Source organism: Bos mutus, chromosome 20 (genome assembly GCF_027580195.1).
Source record: "Bos mutus isolate GX-2022 chromosome 20, NWIPB_WYAK_1.1, whole genome shotgun sequence".
In the NCBI taxonomy this organism is placed as follows: domain Eukaryota; kingdom Metazoa; phylum Chordata; class Mammalia; order Artiodactyla; family Bovidae; genus Bos; species Bos mutus.
In genome coordinates, this window is record NC_091636.1 from 41,071,888 (window position 1) to 41,096,547 (window position 24,660).

Genomic DNA, 24,660 nt, shown 5'->3' on the forward strand with positions numbered 1-24,660 from the left:
GCTCTACTCGACGGCGTCTCTAACCACACCCTCGCTCTCTCCCTCGCTCTCTAACTCCTATCCTGCTTTATTCTTTAAGCTGCAATCAACCAGCCGACAGACTATTTGGCTATTGTCTGAATTTCACCACCACCCCTCTCCCGTTTCCCAGAAGGTAAATTCCGTATGAACGAGGACTTTGTTTTGCTCACTGCTCTATCTCCGGTACCTAGAACGGGACCTGACGCTTTGTGGAGGCTTCATACACGTCCTCGGAATCAAGGGAGTGGGCGCGAGTGGAGAAAGGCGACCGGAAGAGATTAATTCGGAAGGGGTAGCCAACGCAATAGCACACCTGCCATTCTTTTTCTCTTTCTCCCCTCCCCGTCTCTCCCTCTCCACTTCAAAGGCTAAGGACAAGAAGCGGGAATGAGAGAAATACAGAGAAAAAGAATCCAGATTAGTCCAGTTCAAATCCTGATGAAAAGTGCAAGGGTTGGAGAAGGGCTGAAAGGGAGAAAAACAGATGCACACGCAACTGTAAAAAGAAGTGAAAAGTAAGAAGAAAAGACTGGTAGACGTCACTCTCTCCAGTCACTCTCTCTGACTCCTCCTCTCGACTGGCCCGAGGCAATTCGCCCGGTCACCACCGCGGAGGAAGCCAGACCCGCCTCTCTCGGAGGAAGCCCCTGGCCCGCCTCGGCTGAGGCCCGGCACGCGCCCGCCCGAGCCGCGAAGGCGGCGGGACTACAGCTCCCAGGGTGCCGCGCGCGGGCGCGCCTGCGCAGTGCAGCGGGAGGCGGCGGTCTGTTCTCCGCTGAGGAGGAGCGGGGCTGAGGAGGGAGGCAGCGGGTGAGAGTTCAGAGTTCAGCAGCAGCAGCCCGAGCCCATGATTCCCATATGCCCTGTAGTTTCTTTCACCTATGGTGAGTATAATGTGCCCCTCAGGGGTCCCCGCCCGGCCTCTTCCCCGGCCCGGGGCGGCGGGGAGGCGCGGGGGTTGGGGCAGGCTCCGGGGAGGAGGCGGCGGCCGCCGCCACCCGGGCGTGCGAGTGAGTGAGGGAGTGCGAGGCGGGAGGGGGAGGCGGCGCGGCCGCGGCCCGGCGAGGGCGGCTTCTCACGGCGCCTCTCTCTCTCTCTCCCCTTCCCTCCCTCGGCGTCTCTGCCCCTCGGCGCCTCTTCTCCCGCCATGGGACCCGACTCTCCTTGCCCGCCGCAGTGCCCAGCCGGCTGGGGGAAGATGCCAAAATGGCGACCGGCAACTACTTTGGATTCACCCACAGCGGGGCGGCGGCGGCGGCGGCTGCGGCCCAGTATAGGTAACGGCTCCCCGCTCTTTTCCTCCTCTCCCCCTGCCCGCCCCTCCGCCGGGATCCCGCCGACGCGACACCCCCGCGCCCGCCCCCACTCCCCACCCCTCGGAGTCCCGGCCCGTGGCAGGCCAGGCCCGCGGCCTCTCCCGGCCCGGGGCGGGAGCGAGGGGACGGCGAGGCTGGGGGCCGCGGAGGGCCGCCCGGGCCTTCGGCGGCCCCGCAGCTAAAATGGCCTCCCGCGGCTTCGGAGCCGCGCCGCCGCCCCCGCCCGGCGGGCTGAGGGAGGGAGCGGAGGCCGAGGCCCCTGCGGTCCCCCCGCCCCGCGGGCCGGTCCCCATCTCCGCTCCCCCTCCCACTTGGGGATGGAGAGAGTGGGCGAGGGCTTCTCTGAGGGAGTGGGGGTCGCCCCGGCCCGCGCGCTGCCTCTGCTCGCCGGGTGTTCGGGTCCCCGAGCCCAGATAACGTGTCGTTTTCTCGGCGCCTTCTGCGTCCCGTGATCTCACCTGGCCCTCCACCCGAGCCCCGCAAAACCAACTGCGGGTGTCATCGCATTCATTAGGTTGATTTAGTTTTCCCCGTGAGGAGAGAGGTAAACACACCAACCACCTGTGAATTGTGTAGCTGGTAGACTGGAAAAGATGCGCGAAGTTTCTAGTGCTGACAAATGAGTCCACTGCCTTGTTGCAGCTATTGCGATTAGGCTCCAGGTGGGCCGGTAATGCCCCTGGGCGAATCTTTCTCCTCCGGAGAAATGAAAAGGGCTAGTGAGGTACAGAGTTAGTGAAATGCCCCATATGAAATCTCTACCTTAAGGGAAGCTCTAATTTCTGAAATGTCAGTAGTTCGTTATGTATCTTCTCAAAAGAAAGAAAGAAAACTAGATTTTGTTACTTTTGAGTCACTCTGAGAGGCTCTAGATTCAGGCTATAAGCATACAGGGCTCCTAAGTGACCGACTTTTTATATATAGAAGATTATATTAGATATCTGTGTAGTAGGCAATTTAAAACCTAGATAGTTTTCTCACGTCATTCACTTCAGAAGGTGGGTGCTCTAATGGAAAGGACATCACTGGGAACTGGAAGACCTGAGTTCCAGTCTATTTTGCTCCTGATTTTATGACAGTGGGAGTATCTCTTAATTGAGCTGTCATTTTCCTCATCTGTAAAATAAAGTGTCTTTTGTGGTTAAAACTTGTAATTCTGAAACACAATTGCCATATTTCATGGAATAATAAGATGCTGTGCCTTGCAAGCACTTCTCTGGTGGCTAGGCAGTAAAGAATCCGCCTGCCAATACCGGAGATTCGGTTCGACCCCTGGGTAGGGAAGATCCCCTGGAGAAGGAAATGGCAACCCACTCCAGTATTCTTGTTGGGAAATGCCATGGAGAGAGGAGCCTGGCGGGCTACAGTCCACGGGGTTGTAAATGAGGCAGACAGGAGTAGCAACTAAACACCACCATATATTGTAAAGGAAAGGGTGTCATTATTTTATGTATCACTTAAAAAAAAGCCCACTGCTGATTAAAATCACTCAATGTTTAAGACACCATTGATTTTTAAGAGATGTATAAATATTTTATTGATGAAATTGATATTTTACTAGTTGTTGAATGCCTTGAACGCATGTGGCGTCTTTTACAAGTCCTTTTACCTTGAAGCTTACTTGCAGAAAAAGGATTGAGATGACAGATTATTGGAGGAAAAACGTTAAAAAAAAAAAAAAGTTTTTGCTTAAAAGTTGTGATCGTTAAACACTGGCGAAGTTTCAGCTACTTTAAACAGCTGATAATATCGTGAAGAGAGAAAAATCAAGCCATTTTTCTTTCTCTGGGAAATAAGAGATAACTAATGAGCATCTGTGTCCTAAATCTACTGGTACCAAGTACTATGTGTTCTAGACAAGACTATTTAACCACTTAAATTTTAATTAACACTATTTTTCTGTTATACTGTTTCCAGAGTGATGATAGATTTGTTGGATTATTTATTAACTGTTTACTGAAAACGTAGTGAGTTCTTTGTGGCAGTTTGAAGTTTTTTTTCTAATTAAACCTATAGATAGAAATGAGGGGAGGAAATGCCAATTTAAAGGTAATCACTCTTTGATGAAAATATTTGCATATATGTATTTTATCCCATTATAGGAAGCTATTACAGAATTTCTATATCTAGTTTTTTTTGTTGTTTTTACTTTGAATCTTAATAGTTTTAGTAAACTGTTATGTCAATCCAAAATATTAAACTGGTTGTTATATATTTATGTGTGTCTAATACTGAAGACCCGGGTTCCACCCCTGGGTCAGAAAGATCTCCTGGAGAAGGAAATGGCAATCCACTCCATTATTCTTGCCTGGAGAATACCATGGACTGAGGAGCGTGGTAGGCTACAGTCTATGGGGTTGCAAAGAGTCTGACACGCCTGAGCGACTAACACTTTAATGAGAAAAGACTAGTCTTTTGACGTTACTTATTTATGCATATATTGGCAAAACTAATTTTTTTTTTTTTGGTTCCTGTTCTTTTTTTTTTTAACTTACAGTATTGTATTGGTTTTGCCATATATCAACATGAATCTGCCACAGGTATACACATGTTCCCCATCCTGAACCCTCCTCCCTCCTCTCTCCCCATACCATCCCAGGTCTGGGTCTTCCCAGTGCACCAGCCCCAAGCATCCAGTATCGTGCATAGAACCTGGATTTTTAAGATACTTTATCCTTGTACATAACATAGTACATGGAATTGTTTGTTTTTAATGGAAAGAAATCAGATTCAATAATGCTAACACTTGTTCAAGGAGGATCAACAAATAATAGTAAAAGCGTATGCAAAAAATGCAGTGATGATGTTCATCTTTCTTCCTGTCTAGAAATCATTAAAATACAACTTTCAGACACGGAAGACCACGGATTACTTTTCAAAAATATACTTTTTTTTTTTTTTTAATTTAAAGGATGTAAACTCAAGGAAATCTTAAACATTTACCTGTTGGATTACATGAATAATTGGCTTCACCTGTCGTAGAGTACAGATAACTGAAAGTAACTATTTCTTAAGTCTAGGTTTAATTGTGGTTCTTAGTTTTCTTGGTTACAGCTATGTAAGGTATTTGATTAAATTTATTTTAAGTTTAAGCTTTCTTTTTGCTTGTTAGTATTTGAGATTTATAATGGTATACTAAATAGCAAAGTTCTTTAAGAGATGTTATAAGAATATAAGTCCTGCTACTAATAATTTTTAGATAAACCAAGTTTTTCTTTTGTATAATGCATATTAGATATTTTGTGATAAGCATTTACTCAATCTTTATGCTACATGTTCCATCAGCTACTGAATTATTTTTCCTCCTGCTTTCTGTATTTCTTTTTTTTTTTTTCTTTTTGTATTTCTTCTAACGCTACTAAATAAACCTATTGTGCCATTTGGCCACTATTGTAAATGTAATCTTTTCGTTTTCTTACCATTCATGTGCTTTTTTCCCCCTTGGAAATTACAAAATCAAAAAAATTATTAATTATTGTGTTTATATGTATATGTTTCTGGTAGAATGTTTATTTGGGGTGTGCAGGACAAAGCAGATTTCAGGCATGGTGAAAAAAATTGGAATGACTTCATGGCAGAAAGAGAACTTGGTTGGATAGGTACCTACTTCAGTGCAGTACTTGTTTTTGTTTGAGAAGATATACTTTAAAACTTTTAGACATAATTTTATAATAAATTAGGGAGAAAACAATTTTAACAGTTGTAAGGACTTAGCGTAGCAAAGAATGTGAGGAAGATAATTCTCAGTGGAAAAAACTTGCTAAAAATTAATGTTTCATAGGATCAAATCAGTTTTTTCCTCTCTTACTGGGAGTTATACAGAAGTTCTCATAGAAGTTCTTCAGTTTTTTAAGGAATTTTGTGGCATAAACAAATACACTATAATACAAACTAACGTAATCTCATTATAGTTTACTATTAATAGGACATAATCTTTTCTTTGAGAGTTTTAAACAGCCAGTTTCTCTTATTCCTTAGAAAAGCCGTGGATGTTTCAGTTCTTGTCACCTTTCTATCTACTCAAGATACTTGTCTGTTTCCTGCATAACCTGCATCTATAGCTTGTGCTTAAACTTTCTTTGTTCTGTGTATAATTCTTACCTGAATGTTATTCTACCTTCAATAAAGTTAGCTATTTAAAATAATCATTTGGCAACATTTTTTACCCTTTTAATATCTAGAATTTATTGAGTTCAAAAACTTGAGTAATGATTGTATAATGATCCAAGATAATTGCCCCCATATCTTAGAAGAATAATATTCTTAAATAATAAATGTTTAGGTGGATTTTGACTGTTGTCTGGATATTAGCTTAAATATCTGCTAGTCATCTCATCTAGTGATTCTTGAGATGTCTTTAGGACATCTGTTCCTAAAGGATGAGTATCTCTTCACATCACTAAGGTAACTTGAATAGACTGGTTAGCCAGTGAATTTTCTTTTTTTTTTCCTTCTCTTTTTTCCTTTTTATTGGAATGTAGAGTTAAGAATATTGTATCTTGGAGGAAAGAATAAAAGTAACACCAGTAAGGTCACTAACTGAGACTGTGAAAAAACCAGATGAACAGGTTTTTGAAACCAATGTTAGTGATGGAAATTTACTGGCTCTACCGAAAAAATTTTACTGCAGCTGCTAATTATATTAACTCTTCCATTGTTAAATTAGAGATCTTAGGGTTCATATTGCATGAATGAATTTGAAATAATGAACATTTTCTTTCCAAAAGGATTAGTGCTATTACAGGGATGTGTCCTGTATGTGTTATTAATAGCCTTAAGGGCAGTGTGAGCCAAAATAGCACTCTATAGAATGCTTAAAGTGTATTCTTGACTGTGCTTTTGCTTTTGTAACCTGCTTCACAGTATACTATAAAGAAAAGGGAATCAGCTAGTCACACTTTGGATTTGAATCTCTTGTCTCTTTAGGCACTTGTCCAAGTCCCTTAATTTTTCTACGACTTGGTTTCTTCAGCTGACTTGCCTTGAGGTGAAGATTAAAACTTCCTGGCCTAGTGCCTGATTTTCAATAGGTACTTTACCCATGCTAGTTTTCAGCAGAGATTTGCATAATAATATTAAAAGGGTTCTAAAAGCTATCCTTAGTTGATATCTATCCTACATTTGATATATGGAGTTTCATCATCTCTATGTAGAAGAAAATGGCAACCCACTCCAGTGTTCTTGCCTGGAGAATCCCAGGGACGGAGGAGCCTAGTAGGCTGCTGTCTATGGGGTCACACAGAATCAGACACGACTGAAGCAACTCAGCAGCAGCAGGAGCAGCATCTCAATGTTAAAAGTAGATACTTGAGTATCAGTTGGCAGCCTCAGTTTCAGTGTCAGTTTAATAGAGACCTCCAAATTTTTAATTACTTGCAAGTAACATGATTATAATTAACAGACAAATATGAGAAATAATAAGAATTCAGATTTCCTGAATCTAAGATCAGGGAAATATTGGTAACAGTCATGTTTCATCAATGTCAGATTAGGTAATTATATTTCAAATAAGTTCTTTGTACATAGCCATAAAATCTATTAAGTAGATCTAAAACTAATGAGATAATGCAGAACATTTTAAGGAAAAAATAAAATAGGCTATAAAGAACATAAAAGAAGACATACATGAAGATGGGCTGTGTTCATGGAGTGAAAAAAAATCAATACTATCAAGTTAATCAGTTTTCTTCTGAGTAGTCCATATATTTAATGTAACTCCAATAAAAACCAGCAGACTTTTTGGGTTAACTTGATAAAGAAATTCTTATGTTGACAGTGAAGAGAGTATTTGTCCAAAAGTAGTCAAGACAGTCTTGTCATGATATCATGCATATTAGCAGGGACCAAAAGATGTTATTAAACAGGAAAATGTGGTATTGGTAGAGGGACAGACAGATCGTTGGCTTATAGTAGAGATCCCAGAAATAGATGTGTGCTTACGGGCAGTGGATTAGAATATATGGCTGTTGAAGTAGAGATACTTGTCAAAAAAAGCAAATCAACCAAATTGTTATTCAGAAATAAATAATCAGGATAATCAGAAAACAGTCCTTCAGCTTGTAAATGTAGTAACTGACAAAGTATGTTAGAATTACTAGAAAGAGACGAAAGGTGGGGAGTGTGCCTACGGTACTTATCCATACATTGTCCTTGGCATCACTCTATCATAATTGGGGTCGTCGTTCTAAGAACAACATTGCTTAGTGTTTTCTGAAAGCTGTGTACAGTGCAGCTCTTAATTCACCCTTACACAGGGCAAATTATTGAAATAAAGAACGTTTGACTTTTTGTTTTTTTAATATTAGTCTCCTCATGTAGTAAGTACATTAAAATGCATTTGTAGGGAGTAACTTGCAGTACGCATAGTCCCTGCTCTCAAGGAGTTTACTCTGCTGGAAAATGAGAGTAGGGGCAGGTATACCTGCAGGTAACTCTGCCATGGTAACGATCGTACTGATTTTTAATAAAATGCTTAAATGGGGAATTGAAGTATTTCAACTATGGGGTTTGAGGTAGTCTTCACGGTATTCTGAAAATCGAGGCAGGGTAATTTTAGACACAATGTGTTGGCCAAGGCAAGAAGGAATTAAATTCTTTTTTGGTTTGTGTAGGTTTTTTTGGACACACCATGTGGCATGTAGGGACTTAGTTCCCCAGGGATTGAACATGTGCCCTCAGCAATGAAAACACAGAGTCCTAACCACTGGACTGCCAGAAAATTCTTGAATTAAATTCTTAATATGGTTGGTAGTTGGTTGGTTCTGAAGTCCTGGCTCCCTCTACTAGTTTCCATGTGACATTGGGCAAACAGTCCTTTGGTACTTGAGTTTCTTCATCTATAAATTAGATATAATACTAATAATTATCTCATAGGATTGGAATTTTTTGAAAAATTCTCCCTTGAAGTGTGATATATATGAAAAGAACACATATAATAAGAGTATAGCTTGATGAAATGTCAGAAGCTGGGCACCACTGTATAATCAGCACCCAGACCAAGAAACAACATTATCAGCATCCCAGGAGGCCTCTACATTCTCCATTATGGTTTGAGAATTCAAAGAGATAACATTTGTAAGGTGCTCAGAATATTTAGTAGGCATTTGGAAATGGAGCTCAGAATTGGGATACGGGTCATAGTGTAAATGTGAATATTAGCCATATATGGTGGTGAATCCACCATTGTAGCTGTGAGTATGGATGAACCAGAGGAACTACTTGTCATGCATCAAACATTTAAACATTTAGTAAACTTTTTTTGAATGAGTGGGGGAAAAAAATAGAGTCAGGATTACAAACTTGGGGAACTTCGGTGTTGAAAGTAGAGCCAGAGAAAGAAACAAATAACTGGGCCAGGGTGGTGGTGAACAGAGAGCTAGGAGAATGTAGTGTTCATAAAAACCTAAAGAAGATAAAGTAGTCAGCAATATCAAGGCTTTAGAGAGGCCAAGTAAAGAATTGACAGTTATCAAAAGCATTGCTTTAATTTTCATGGGCAGCCATTATAGAAAAACTAGAATCTGACTTTTTTTGGAGCTACAGAAAGACAAGCATAAAATTTTGCATAAAATAGGTTTTGCAGTTTAACTTAGTACTCAAATAATTTTTTTAAAAAAATTTGTTGAAGTATGGTTGATTTACAATGCTGTATTTCTGCTGTACTGCAAAGTGGCTCAGTTATACAAACATACTTTTTTATGGTCTTTGCCATTATAGTTTATCCCAGGATATTGAACATAGGTCCCTGTGCTATACAGTAGGACTTTGTTGTTTATCCACAAATAAATTCTTGAGGGTCCAAGAGGTTAAATGGGCTTAAAATATTGGGAGGCACTGTGTTTAAAGATAAAAGAAGTGAAAATAAAATTTTGAATTAATTTTTTATTTCTTGAAAAAGATAATGTATAATTGCATTATACTGGTATAGTAGTCTGCATTAAATGGGCAGAGAACTTGAAATTTGAAGACTAATACTTTTTGATAGGAAAAACAATGAGCCTTTTAAAAATACATATGTGTGTGAAGTCGCTCAGTCGTGTCTGACTCTTTGCGACCCCATGGACTGTAGCCTACCAGGCTCCTCCGTCCATGGGAGTTTCCAGGCAAGAGTCCTGGAGTAGGTTGCCATTTCCTTCTCCAGAGGATCTTCCCCACCCAGGGATCAAACCCGGGTCTCCCGCATTGTAGGCATTTACCCTCTGAGCCACCAGGGAAGTAGGGCAAAGAGTGATACGGTTTATGAAGATGATTTTATTGCTACTCTCACTACCCCAGTTCTACCCATCACAAACCATTTTTTACTATAAGCAGACATAGTTACTATAAATTTAATCAAAATACTCTTATGCTTAAAATCCTTCATTTGCTAACCCTTACTTTCAGAATATCTGGTTATCCTAGCTTCACATTTAGAGGATTTGGGGGTCTTATTGTATAGACTTACAGTTCATTATTCAGATGATACCCAAAAAATTCTGAAAACAATACTAGTTAAAAAAAAAAGAAAAACTGACATGAAGAGTAGGGTGTTGCTCATTGTTCAGTTGCTCAGTTGTGTCAGATTCTTTGCCACCCCATGGACTGCAGCACGCCAGGCCTCCCTGACCACCATCTCCTGGAGCTTGCTCAGACTGATGTCCACTGAGTCTGTGATGCCATCCAACCATCTTGTCCTCTGTCGTCCCCCTCTCCTCCTGCCTTCAGTCTTTCCCAGCATCAGGGTCTTTTCTAATGAGCGGCTCTTCGCATCAGGTGGCGAAAGTATTGGAGCTTCAGTATCAGTCCTTCTAATGAATATTCAAGATTGATTTCCTTTAGAATTGACTGGTTTGATCTCCTTGCAGTCCAAGGGACTCTGAATTCAGAGTCTTCTACAACACCACAGTTCAAAAGCACCAATTCTTCGGCACTCAGCCTTCTTTATTGTCCAACTCTTTACGTCTATACATGCTAACTGGAAAAACCATAGCTTTGACTAGATGGACTTTTGTTGGCAAAATAAATGTCTCTGCTTTTTAATTTGCTGTCTATGTTGGTCATAGCTTTTCTTGCAAGGAGCAAGTGTCTTTTAATTTCATGGCTGCAGTCACCATCTGCAGTGATTTTGGAGCCCAAGAAAATAAAGTCTGTCACTGTTTCCATTGTTTCTCCATCTATTTTCCATTAAGTGATGGAACCAGATGCCATAAAATTAGGTTTTTGAATATTGAGTTTTAAGCCAGCTTTTCCACTCTCCTCTTTCACCTTCATCCAGCATTGCATGACTTTCTTTTAGATGTCTTCCAAAGAAAACTGTTCGCTTATTTTCAAAATGGAATAAAATTTATTTTATCTCAATTACCATATGGATCCACTAGATCTTTTTTTATAAGTTTAAGATTTAGAGTATGGAATCTTAGTGATCTTATTTTTCTGTTTCTTGAAATATTTTGCTATTTCGTGATCCTAAAAAAAAGAGGAAAAAGATTATTCCCTCTTTACTCATCACTCATTTCCAGCTATGCTAAAACAAAAAGTAATGCAATAGCAAAATGGTTTTGGAAGCACCTCGAAGGATGGTACGGTAGTGAAATAAGTGGAAGATATTGCATTGCCCAACATTTTGCATCTTTCAAGATGGTATGAAAGAAGAGAGAGACACTACCTTTAATTGTTGGCTTTTAGTTTTCCTTCAACACAATTGAGGAGTCAGAATTAGTCATTCTCTGTTCATGCTGTCAAAAGATAAGAAAGTTAACACAAGAAAATATTTGACAGTTTTTACATAAATAAGATGAATGCAAGAACAAAAGGACACTACTCAAGACAAATGATAATGGTGAAATTGATTGCATGAGCAAAATCTCAGCATAAGGGTCTTTAGATACCATATCCTCGATCAGGAGTCCCCATCCCCCAGGCCACAGACCCTTAGGAATCAGCCACACAGGAGGTGAGTGGCAGGCCAGTGAGGGAAGCTTCTGTCTGTGGGTAACAGAGGCTCCCATCACTCCCTTTAAACCTGAGCCCCACCTGCTGTCAGACCTGCAGAAGTATTAGATTCTCATAGGCGCTGCAAAGCTCCTCCTGTGAGAATCTAATGCCTGATGATCTGAGGAGGGGCTGAGGTGATGCTAGTGCCGGTGAGCCACTGCAAATACACATTATTATTAGTGGAGAGATTTGACTACACAGGGACCACAATCAGTTGCTGGACTGCACAGAGACCACAATCAATTGCGTGCAGACTCCTGTCAGAACCCTGTCAGTGAATGACAATTGTATATGTACATGCTAAGTCACTTCAGTTGTGTCCTACTCTTTGTGATCCTGTGGACTGTAGCCTGCCAGGATCCTCTGTCCATGGGATTCCACAGGCAAGAATACTAGAGTGGGTTGTGTTTCCTCCTCCAGGGGATCTTCCCAACCCAGAAATCGAACCTGCATCTCTTCCATCTCCTGCATTGGCAGGCAAGTTCTTTACCACTAGTGCCACCTGGGAAGCCCAGGTGGCAATTGTATAATTAATTCATTATATATTACAATGTAATAATAATAGAAATAAAGTGCACAATAAATGTAATGCACTTGAATCATCCCAAAACCATTCCCTCCCCCCATTTGTGGAAAAATTGTCTTACATGAAACTGGTCCCTGGTGCCAAAAAGGTTGGGGACCACTGTCTGAGATGAGTTTCTTAACACTGAAGAATCAGTAAACGAACAATATATTTCTAAGGATAAAGAAAAGAAAGTATTCTCATCTAATTAAGAAGAAAGACTCATTATGTAATATTCTGTGACAATATTAGGAACATCCCATTTTGCTAGAAGTATATGTGGCAGAAATCTTTCTTGTTTTGTGATGTTTGTGAACTAAAATTTACTCGGTATGGTGCATTAGTGAACAAATCTTCAAGGCAGATATGTATACAAAGGTAGTTGGAAGGAAATAGATGGTGTAGAAATTAAAAGATTTATTAGATAATTCCAGAACAAAAAATTGATAATGTTTTGCAGTTATGAATCAAATATGATCATCATCATCTCTCTCTCTCCCCAGAAAAATATGAGCCATAAAACATATTAAAACTTTTTAAAGCATTGTATGTTGACGATTCAAATGTAGAAAGAACCAGAAGTAATGAAGAGTTGGAACTCATTAGACAAATACTTAAAATGTGGAACTAGCATTTACAGATGGACATGTTTCACGTTCATGCATTAAAGTTGATGAGCAGTTATGTTTAGAAAACATGGTCCATTTTATCTATATGTGGATAAGAATTTTAATTCGTATTGAAAGTTTTCTAATAGTTTTCCATTATCCCTTATTCTTATGTAAATGGTCAAATAACCTCAAAAATACTGAAAAGGAGAGAATGAGATTCAGTGGATCCAAATGACATTTCTCCTGGTGGAACCTCAGCTGGTAAAGAGTCCACTTGTAATGCAAGAGAGACCCTGGTTGATTCCTCGGTCAGGAAGATCATTGGAGAAAGGATAGGCTACCCACTTCAGTATTCTTGGGCTTTCTTGGTGGCTCAGATGGTAAAGAATCCACCTGCAATATGGGAGACCTAGGTTTGATCCCTCAGTTGGAAAGATCCCCTGGAGGAGGGCATGGCAACCCACTCCTGTGTTCTTGTCTGAAGAATCCCCAAGGGTAGAAGAACCTGCAGTCTGTAGTTGATGGGGTTCCTAAGAGTCAGACATGACTGAGCGACTAAACACAGAACACTACAATATTGAGAGTTAAAAGATCTCAAGAAAACTGTTAACAGTTCATATGCTATTTAACCATCCCTCTCGGACCTTGTAGTCTACAAATCTGATGAGTTGGTAGAAATGGTAGAATTGGTTATTTTATTTGTTCTAGTTTTTAAGAAGAAAATAGAGCCTGAATTTATTCAGTATTTAGTTCAGTCGCTCAGTCATGTTTGACTCTTTGTGACCCCATGGACTGCAACACATCAGGCTTCCCTGTCTGTCACCAACTCCCGGAGCTTACTCTAACTCATGTCCATAGAGTTGGTGATGCCATCCAACCATCTCATCCTCTGTTGTCCCCTTCTCCTCCTGCCTTTGATCTTTCCCAGCATCAGGGTCTTTTCCAAGGAGTCAGTTCTTCACATCAGGTAGCCAAAGTATTGGAGTTTCAGCTTCAGCGTCAGTCCTTCCAATGAATATTCAGGACGGATTTCCTTTAGGATGAACGGGCTGGATCTCCTTGCAGTCCAAGGGACTCTCAAGAGACTTCTTGAACACCACAGTTCAGATGCATCAATTCTTTGGTGCTCAGCTTTCTTTATAGTCCAACTCTCACATCCATACATGACTCCTGGAAAAACCATAGCTTTGATTAGACTGACCTTTGTTGGCAAAGTAATGTCTCTGCTTTTGAATATGCTATCTAGATTGGTCATAATTTTCCTTCCAAGGAGTAAGCATCTTTTAATTTCATGGCTGCTGTCACCATCTGCAATGATTTTGAAGCCCAGAAAAATAAAGTCTGACACTGTTTCCACTGTTTCCCCATCTATTTGCCATGAAGGGATGGGACCAGATGCCATGATCTTAGTTTCCTAAATGTTGAGTTTTAATACAAGTTTTTCACTCTCCTGTTTCACTCTCATCAAGAGGCTCTGTAGTTCTTTGCTTTCTGCCATAAGGGTGGTGTCATCTCTCCCAGCAATCTTGATTCCAGCTTGTGCTTCATCCAGCCCAATATTTCTCATGATGTACTCTGCATATAAGTTAAGTAAGCAGGGTGACAATATACAGCCATGACTTACTCCTTTCCCTATTTGGAACCAGTTTGTTGTTCCATGTCCAGTTCTAACTGTATCTTGACCTGCATACAGATTTCTTAGGAAACAGATCAGGTGGTCTGGTATTCCCATGTTTTTAAGAATTTTCCACAGTTTGTTGTAATCCACACAGTCAAAGGCTTTAGCGTAGTCAGTAAACCAGAAGTAGATGTTTTTCTGGAACTCTCTTCCTTTTTAAGTGATTTAGCGGATATTTGCAATTTGATCTCTGGTTCCTCTGCCTTCTCTAAATCCAGCTTGAACATCTGGAAGTTCACGGTTCACGTACTGTTGAAGCCTGGCTTGGAGAATTTTGAGCATTACCTTTCTAGCATGTGAGATGAGTGCAGTTGTATGGTAGTTTGAACATTCTTTGGCATTGCCTTTCTTTGGGATTGGAATGAAAACTGACCTTTTCCAGTCCTGTGGCCACTGTTGAGTTTTCCAAATTTGCTGACATATTGAGTGCAGCACTTTCACAGCATCATCTTTTAGGATTTGAAATAGCTCAACTGGAATTCCATCACCTCCACTAGCTTTGTTCATAGTGTAGCTTCCTAAGGCCCACTTGACTGCGAACTCCAGGATGTCTGGCTCTAGGTGAGTGATCACGCCATCGTGGTTACCTGGGTTATGAAGATTTTTTTTTAATATAGTTTTTCTGTTTATTCTTGCCACAGAATATATTCTATATTCTTCTTAATATCTTCTACTTCTGTTAGGTCTGTAACATTTCTGTCCTTTATTGTGCCTATCTTTGCATGAAATTTCCCTTGGTATCTCCAGTTTTCTTGAAGAGATCTCTAGTCTTTCCCATTCTAGTGTTTTCCTCTATTTCTTTGCATTGATCACCAAGGAAGGCTTTCTTATGTCCCCTTGCTATTCTTTGGAACTCTGCATTCAAAGGGATATATTGTTCCTTTTCTCCTTTGCCTTTAGCTTCTCTTCTTTCCTTAGCTATTTGTAAGGCTTCCTCAGACAACAGTTTTGCCTTTTTGCATTTCTTTTTCTTGCGGATGGTCTTGATTCCTGCCTCCTTTACAATATCCTGAACCTCTGTGCATAGTTTTTCAGGCACTCTGCCTATCAGATCTAATCCCTTCAAATCTATTTGTCCCTTCCACTGTATAATCGTAAGGGATTTAATTTAGGTCAAACCTGAATGGTTTAGTAGGGAACTACTTCCTTCAGTTTAAGTCTGAATTTGGCAACAAGGAGTTCATGATCTGAGCCACAGTCATCTGCTCTTGTTTTTGCTGACTGTATAGAGCTTCTCCATCTTTGGCTGCAAAGAATATAATCAGTCTGATTTCTATATTGACCATCTGGTGATGTCCATGTGTAGTCTTCTCTTGTGTTGGAGGGTGTTTGCTGTGACCGGTGCATTCTTTTGGCAATGCTGTTAGCCTTTGACCTGCTTTGTTTTGTACTCCAAGGCCAAATTTGCCTGTTACTCCAGGTATCTCTTGACTTCCTACTTTTGCATTTCAGTCCCCTATAATGAAAAGGACATCTTTTTTGGGTGTGTGTTCTAGAAGGTCTTGTAGGTCTTCATAGAACCATTCAACTTCAGTTTCTTCAGCATTACTGGTCACGGCATAGACTTGGATTACTGTGATACTGAATGGTTTGCCTTAGGAACGAACAGAGATCATTCTGTCATTTTTGAGATTGCAGCCAAGTACTGCATTTCAGACTCTTTTGTTGACTCTGATGGCTGCTCCATTTCTTCTAAGGGATTCTTGCCCACAGTGGTAGATACAATGGTCATCTGAGTTAAATTCACCCATTCCAGTCCATTTTAGTTCGCTGATTCCTAAGATGTCGATGTTTGCTCTTGCCATCTCCTGTTTGACCACTTCAAATTTGCCTTGATTCATGAACCTAACCTTCCATCTTCATATTCAGTATTGTTCTTTACAGCATCAGTCACTGACTTCCATCACCAGTCACATCCACAACTGGGATATTTAATCATCCTTCTCCCTTGTAGTCTACAAATCTAATGAGTTGGTAGAAATTGCAGGATTCATTATTTTTTTGGTTCTTGTTTTTAAGAAGAAAATAGAGCCTGAATTTTAAGTTTCTTCCAAAATTCTGCAGTGATGCAGTTATTGTTTTAATAGCATTGTAAAGGTAATAGAGCATGACATAGCAAGTTTAAGGAATACCTAAAGGTAGTATGTCTTTTTTCATCATTCTCAACATTATAAAATATTAAATATAAAGAAGATAAATTTGACAGTTTTGTAGACATAGAAAATCCTATAATTTGACCTAGAAGAGTCCAACAGTGCTGAACATTAAATTTGGGCTAATGGAAAGGTTGTGTTTTGTGTGCCAAGAGAAGGGGGAAAATGTTTTATCAGTTACTTTACTGTGTTATCCAAAGCTGAAACAGATACACTCAACAGTAGTTTCCAGAGGGAAAAAAAAGCACATTTAATAATATAAGTGACAGAAGCTACCTACATTTTCTTGAGATTATTTTTCTCCTCATTGCCTTTCAAGGTCAGAAATTAAACATTCCGCATCTTTACTATGGTGGTTCCTCTAGAAATTTCACAATTTTTAATTTAAAGTTAATTAATTTCCTGGTGGCTCAGACGGTAAAGCGTCTGCTTACAGTGCAGGAGACCCGGGTTCAATCCCTGGGTTGGGAAGATCTCCTGGAGAAGGGAATGGCAACCCACTCCAGTATTCTTGCCCCCCGCCACCTGCAAAAAAACCGTGGGGGCTCAAAGAAATATTACTGGAGAAGGCAATGGCACCCCACTCCAGTACTCTTACCTAGAGAATCCCATGGATGGAGGAGCCTGGTAGGCTGCAGTCCATGGGGTCGCTAAGAGTCAGACACGACTAAGCGACTTCACTTCACTTCAAAGTTAATCCTTACCTTTACCTGTTTAGGAAGGTACCTTAACAGTACCTCCTAAACAGAACAAGGACTTAAAATGCTTTAACTTTGATCAATTGCCTCCTCATTTTGTGCTTCTGTTGTTTTTAGATTTTCTAAACCCTGTGACAATTTTTGGACAAAATTGTCTTATATAGCCAGTGACTATTTAAATTTGCCTTCAAATTTACTTTTTTTATTTTTAACTTAACGTTCATTCATCCTGAGATCATTTTCTTTCTTCCTAAAGTATATCTTTGAGAATGTCCTTTAATATGGGTTTACTAAGAACAGATTTTTTTGTTTTGTTTTTTTAATCTCAAAATATCTTCATTTCTCCCTTCTCATTCTTGAGAAGGCATCACTTAATCTCTAGGGAATTTTTTTCCCCTCAGATTAGTTGTGCTTTTCGCTCTTTGGTGTTTACAGTTTCACTCAGATGGATTTTGGTGAGAATTCCTTATTTAATCTTACTTTGGAGTAGTTGGGACTCCTGGATATGAGGATTGTTATATCAAACATTCTATTTAGATGTTTCCTCTCTCCCATTCTTTTTCTTCATTTGTAACTCCAGTGAGTTGCAAGTTAACATTTTTTATTCTTTGCTCCTGGTCTTTTAACCTCTTTAATATCTTTCATCTCTTTGTGTGCATTCTGGGTAAGTTTTATAGATTTATTTATTTTTTTTGCCAGCTATGTCTAATCAGTTATGTGATGCCTTTCTAAGATTCTAATTTTTATGCACTGTATTTCATTTCTGGAAATTGTTTCCATTCATCTGGTTGTTTTTGATTGACCTCTTGGTCTTGGTTTTGACTATCTCTTTAGTGTGCTTATTTTCTGTTTTGTATCCAATAATTCTAATAATTATAGTTTTCTCAGTTTTTTAATTATTTTGCAAGCTCTTGCTCATAGTATCTTATTTCCTTATGGGTTTCATTTTTGATTGAGATCTCTTTCTTGCAGGACTGTAGCATTAGAGAGAAATCTGGATCCTGTGGCACCTGGAAGCATTGTCAGCACAGAGATAAACTAACTACTTGGTTTGGTGTTTTCCCTGGTCAGATAATGTGGATTCGAGAGCCCAAGCTAAGGAGAGTGCTCACTTGTTAAGAATTATCAAAGAGCCTTATCTCCTTTACCTAGAGCCAAGGCTCAGACAAGAACGTTTCCCATACAGTTCTCCCTTAAAGGGGGAAGTGGGCTTTTTCCTAATTTACTTTCTGTTAGTTTCTTGTGGGGTGCCAAAGTTCTGAGCCTTTACTTCGCAATGCCTTTGATGTCTCTGTTAACACAGAAATTGGTATGTATAGCAGTTAACCAAGAGGAGATTTGGAGCCCTAGATAAGACTATTATAGGTTTAGGCAACAGACCTCTGGCCACTCATGCACTCTTTGTTTTAACAGACAACAAATACTGTTTCTCTGTCATAAGATAGAAGGAAGCATTTTGCTTAAAGAGGTTATAAGTAAAGAGCAGGAAAATGAATGATGAATACCATCACAGATCTTAAGTTAATGTTCTGTATCATAAAATGGTGATTCTCAAACTTTCTGGTTCTGGGACCCTTCTAAAGTATTTATAAAATTGTTTTAAAATAATAGTAAAGCCACTACATGTTAACCAAGAATATCTTTATGAAAAGTAACTAACTATTCCAACCACAAAAAAAGTAGTGAGATGAGAAGCATTGTTTTTCATTTTTACAAATCTTTTTAATATCTGCTTGGATAGATAAGATGGTTGGTTCACTAAGATGGTTGGATTCTCATATCTGCTTTTGCATTTAGTGTGTTGCAGTAAGTTGTTTGGATTAAAATATATGAAGGCAATTTGTAATTGAAAAGAGAGAACCAACCTTGTGGACCTTCTGTACTAATCTTAGGGACCCTTAGCTGTCCTTGGATCACATTTTGAGAACAGCTCAGTTTTGAGAACTGAGATATAGGAATGTTTTCCCTGTTACTAGATGCCATTTATGTGGACAAGCCATATGTACACATAACTTACTGTGATTTCAGTAGTGACTGTAAATTTAGTAGTGTAATATAAAGCCAGGTCATATTAATGGAATTTGAAAGATGGGCCCAGAGTCAGGTATAGATTCAGGTTGAGGCCAGAAATGTAGAGTTGTATTGGAATAACTAGAAGGGAGTATTTAAATTTAGGGCTGGTTTGTTAGTCATTAAAGTTGCCTGTCTGAGAATTCTGTTATAATATCTTACGCTTCCCTTTTCCCAGAATAATGCATTAACTAATTAAACATAGATAGAAGAACTTAATGATAACAAGTCCCTTATTTTCCTTCTCCCTTCCTCCTAATTCCACTTCCCAGGGACCCTCACCTTTAATATATCTTGGTTTTATTTCTAACCTCCTTATCACTAAATAGTATGCTGCATTTTTATATCTTAATTTATCAACTATACATTATTTTGACTTCTTAAAATCATGGTTAGGAGTTCATATATACTCTCTCATGCTTCTCATGTTTCTCCTCCCAAATTCAGTGATATGGCTGTCTCTCTTCAACAGTACTGTCAGTTCTGTTGTAGTTCCATCACAAGCTGATAGTATCTTGGTACTATTAGGAATCTTTAAATTCTTCTGCTTCACTTTCCCTCTTTTTCCACTCCATCCATCTACTCAGCTGTAGTTTTCCTTGTGATAGCATTTACATTGTGTTCTGTGATAGTTTATCTTCCATGATTCAGGTTTACTCTAAAACTTGAAAGCAAAAACCATTTCATTTTTCTGACTGTAAATAGTATATACTGTGGTGCCAAGTACTGATCTATGATTAGAATTCCTAGTGTATTCCATTTTATAACCCTGTATCACTTAATAATCTTTCTAGGTTCAAGTTCAAATGGGTTTTCCTTTTTTGACACTCTACTAGTTGCTCAGCTATGATCATTTTTCTTGACCAGTTTCATATTTCCTGAAGTCCTTCATTATCCTGTTTTTCACCCAAATCTTCTTGGTGCCTTGATTATATCATGAGATTTCCCCAGGCTCCTGATCTGCTGTCTATTGTCCAGTCATCTGTTTTCCTGAACATCTTTCTCCTGGAGGCTTCTGCCCTTCCTTTGTTTGCAGTCTCATCTGGGCCTTTGTATTATTGCTGACCTGGGCTTTTATCACTCTCGTGGTTTGAATCCACTGTTTGTGGAATTCCATGGTATTTTTCTTGTTTTATTTTTTGCTGAAGTACATTTTCATGTAGCTTCCTAAGAAAAGGCATATAGGAGGTAAACTTCAGACCTTAAATGTCAGAATCTATATTCTGTGTTAATAGTTTAGCTGGGTGCAGAACTCCACATTGATAACCATTTTCCCTTGAATTTTCAAGACATTACCATATTGTCTTCCAGCCACTAGTGTTAAAAATAAGTCTGATTTTCATTTAGTTGTGTGTAGGTAACCTATTTTGTTTGTGTCTGGAGAGTTAAAGGATTTTTCTCTTTGTCTTGAGGTGTTATGAAATGCTAAATGTCAGTGTTGTCCTTTCTTTCTGTTCTGCACTCTGTAGACCTCTGAATTTGAAAATACATTCCTCCCTTCAAGGGTGGGAAATTTTATTTCTTAATTTCTTCCATCTGCTTTTTTTCTTTTCTCTAGAAATTCCTTCTTGTTAGAATTTTAGACCTGCTATATTTATCCTTTCTCTTTAATCATTTTCTTTACCTTGTTCATGTCCTTCATTTTTATCTTCTAACAAGTGTAAAGTTCTTATTTTGTAGATACAAATTGGAGATTTTGAAAATTCTTACCTGTTGCTTTGAGTTATCCATTTCCCATGGAATCATTCTTGTTTCTTTTTCAGTTTGTAGTAATACCTGGTCATTTTGGCTGGCTGTTTATTTTGATAAGGCTTCTGTCTTCACTTTCAGCTTTGTTGTTGTTCAGTTGCCAAGACGTGTCTGATTCTTTGTGACCCTATGGACTGCAGCACACCAGGCCTTCACTATCTCCAGGAGTTTACTCAGACTCATGTCCATTGAGTTGATGATGCCATCCAGCCATCTCATCCTCTGTTGTCCCCTTCTCCTCCTGCCCTCAACCTTTCCCAGCATCAGGGTCTTTTCCAATGAGTCAGCCCTTCACATCAGGTGGCCAAAGTATTGGAGCTTCAGCATCAATCCTTCAATGAATATTCAGAGTTTATTTCCTTTAGGATTGACTGGTTTGATCTTCTTGCTGTTCAAGTAACTCTCGTTGTCTTCTCCAGCACCACAATTTGAAAGCGTAATTTTTTGTCACTTAGCCTTCTTTATGGTCCAACTCTCAACATTTGTACATGACTACTGGAAAAATCATAGCTTTGACTCTACGGACCTTTGTCAGCAAAGTGATGTCTTTGCTTTTTAATATGCTGTCTAGGTTTGTCATAGCTTTCCTTCCAAGGGCAAGCATCTTAATTTCATGGCTGTAGTCACAATCCGGAATGATTTTGGAGCCCAAGAAAATAAAATCTGCCATTGTTTCCACTTTTTCTCCATCTATTTGCTATGAAGTGATAGGGCCAGATGCCATGATCTTAGTTTTCTTGATGAGTTTTAAGCCAGCTTTTTCACTCTCTCTTTTCACCTTCATCAAGAGACTCTTTAGTTACTCTTTGCTTTCTGCCATTAGGGTAGTATAAGCTGTGTTTCTGATGTAGTTGCTGTTTCTCCCAGCAGTCTTGATTACAGCTTCTGCTTCATCGAGCCCAGCATTTTGCATGATGTACTCGGCATAGAAGTTAAATAAGCAGGGTAACAGTATACAAACTTGATGTACTCCTTTCCCAATTTTGAACCAGTCTGTTGTTCCATGTCTGGTTCTAACTGTGGCTTCCTAGTCTGCAGACAGGTTTCTCGGGAGACAGGTAAGGTGGTCTGGTATTCCCATTTCTTTAAGAATTTACCACAGTTTATTGTGATCCACACAGTCAAAGACTTTAACATAGTCAATGAAGCAGAAGTAGATACTTTGCTGAAATTCTCTTGCTTTTCCTATGATTCAGTGAATGTTGGCAATTTGATCTCTGGTTTCTCTGCCTTTTCTCAATCCAGCTTATATATCTGCAAATTCTTGGTTCACATGCTATTGAAGTCTAGCTTAAAGAATTTTGAGCATTACCTTGCATGTGAAATGAGTGCAGTTGTGTGGTGGTTTGAACATCTTTAGCTGAAGGTAAACAGTTCAGGAATATGAAACATTTATTTTTTACTCTTTAATATCAATAATATCCTAAATGCTCCCCCCTCAAGAGAAATACCATTCCTATTTTATGTCTGATTATTTCTTAAGCTTTCTTACCCATGTTGGTTTCCTATGTTTGTTTCATAATTTGTTTTTTAGTTTGTTAAACTTTAAAACTGACCGAAACTGATTAAATTTATTCACAAAGGATATTATCATCTAAATAAAAGCTTCTGCTCTCCTGGTTGTTTGGTAAATGAAAATCTCATTTCACAGATTATTTCTGTGGCATAGGATGTGGGTTTTTATTTTATGTCCTGGTTTATTTAAGATTGGTGGAGGGGAGCACATGACTTGTGGGATTTTAGTTTCCAACCAGGGATTGAACTGGGGCCATTGGCAGTGAGAGTTCAGAGTCCTAACCACTGGACTGCCAGGGAGTTCCCTATTTAAGAAACAACTTAAAGACAGTTGTGCGTGTGTACTCAGTTGTGTCCGATTTTATGCGACCTCATAGACTGTAGCCCACCAGGCTCCTCTAACCTTGGGATTTGCCAGGCAAGAATACTGGAGTGGTTTGCCATTTTCTTCTCCATAAAGATGGTTAAGTCTTAAATTTTATATAGAGGTATAACTTACCTTTTATTCTAACACTCGAGACTAGGCAAAAACCTTGATTTGAACTGTCTCAACTTAAGACTAATTTTACATAAACTAATTTGAACTTGGCCTGAATTCTTAAAAATTGTTTAGACTTAGCTACTTGATACTTCACTGAGTTAGTGTAGTCCATTGTGGTCATCTGTGTCATGTAAAAGACCGTTTTTCTAAAGGTATTTGAAATTGAAAAAGAATTTCCCAGATGGATCTAAGATAACAGATCAGAGAATATTTATTCTTAACTGCTATCAGCTGCCCTAGCTCTTGACTACCTGGGAACTGAGAGTGGATCATCATCCTTCATGATGCTTTGGTGGAGGCTGTGGTTCCAGTTAGGGACCTGGTTGTACAGAGCAAGTTAGATTAGTTAACCTTAAGAATGTAAATATATGGTAATTGCTAAATGCACTGGCATCTTTTTTATATGGCTGCTGGGAAGGGTGACTATAAAATTTATTGTTCAAATTGGGACATAGGAGAGTGAGAATACTATTAATAAATATGTGGGGCAATAGGCATAAACCAGAACACAAGGTCATCCGTCCCCAAGCTGTGTGGACTTCTAAAGATCAGAGGCAGTATACATCAAATTGCCTTGGAATAGGAATATTTGATATTCCTATTCTACTCCAACTTTTGCTTTTTGTCCTATAGGACACATTTTGGGGAGCATAAAACGTGAACAGATGCTCGATGAAGAGCAGTGAGATGAATGGAAACAGTATAGGAATTAAAGACTCTGGATTTTTATGTAGCCATATAGCCTGTATGTGCGAAATCTTACCAGTAAATGTTAAATACAAGTTCCACAGAACTGGTGCATTTATATTTTAAACATGATTCTTTTTCTCGGTTCTAGGAATTTTGAAGAAGTATACGTTACTGGAATTTTTCTTAACAATGTGGAATTATCCATAGAAAATGTCAATGCCCATCTAATTTCCCACTATTGGCAGTTTAAACTTCCTTTTTCTTGTCTTATAATTGGCATATATGTAGAAAATGTTAGCTAATTTTTAGTGTCAAAATGTGGAAAACCTCATCCAAATAGAAATTATAAGAGTTTCTTTGGACTCTGTTCTAAGTTTTTGTTTTTTTTTCTTTTTCATATTGGGCTGAAATCTGCCACCCTTCCATCCATTGGTTCTAGTTCTGTTCTCTGGAGCAGCATGGAGTAAGTCTCTTCTATTAGAAGGCAGCTATCATAAATTCCAAGGTCACCTTTTCTAGACTGAATGTCCCCAGGTCCTCTACTTTTTATGTAAAATAATACCCATATTTATAAACTTCATACTGATTCTTTTTGAATACATTCTAATTGTCAGTGTTTTCCGTAATACAGTTAAAATATGATGGTCCCAGATTTTAATTCTATGCCATATTTTTTTGGTATTGTGCATACCAGTGAAGAATATCCTGTACTGTAACCCATGAATCAGGCACACTAGTTTATTAGTGCAGCTTCAGCTATGTCAGGTATTTTTTTCTTAGCTGTACTTAACTTTTGACTCGTATTAAAACGTATGGTCAACTAAAACCTGTCAGCTAAATAACTGTTGGGGCTATCCTTTTTTTTTAAGAAGGCATTTCTGCCTTGGTAATAGAGCTTTAGCAGGTGTGATTGTGAATGTATTACTTAACAGAGAACCTAAAACAACAAAAATGTTTTTATATGCTAACATCTGTGGGCCTTGTTTTATGTGACATAGGCTCTCAAATTAAAAATTAAAGTAAATGTTATTTTAAGAACTTTACCTGAAGATTCATTTAATTTAGAGTTTTGGAAAATGGT

The 24,660-nt window shown here is 39.1% G+C and overlaps 1 protein-coding gene across 4 annotated transcripts in view; it reads left to right on the forward strand.

The window, feature by feature from the left end:
- Positions 1–751: 751 nt before the first annotated feature.
- The window catches only part of ZFR (zinc finger RNA binding protein), an 83,550-nt gene continuing 59,641 nt past the window's right edge, over positions 752–24,660 (forward strand). For 2 of the 4 annotated variants that reach the window (XR_011461471.1, XM_070357674.1), the window contains exons 1-3: positions 752–905; positions 1,199–1,298; positions 24,019–24,042. Coding sequence is in view for 3 of the 4 variants with exons in the window: in XM_070357674.1 (XP_070213775.1) it covers positions 869–905; positions 1,199–1,298; positions 24,019–24,042 (161 nt within the window). In the remaining variant the exon portion in view is untranslated. The remainder of the gene's footprint in view (positions 906–1,198; positions 1,299–24,018; positions 24,043–24,660) is intronic. The other 2 variants (XM_070357675.1, XM_070357676.1) reach the window with 2 other exon arrangements.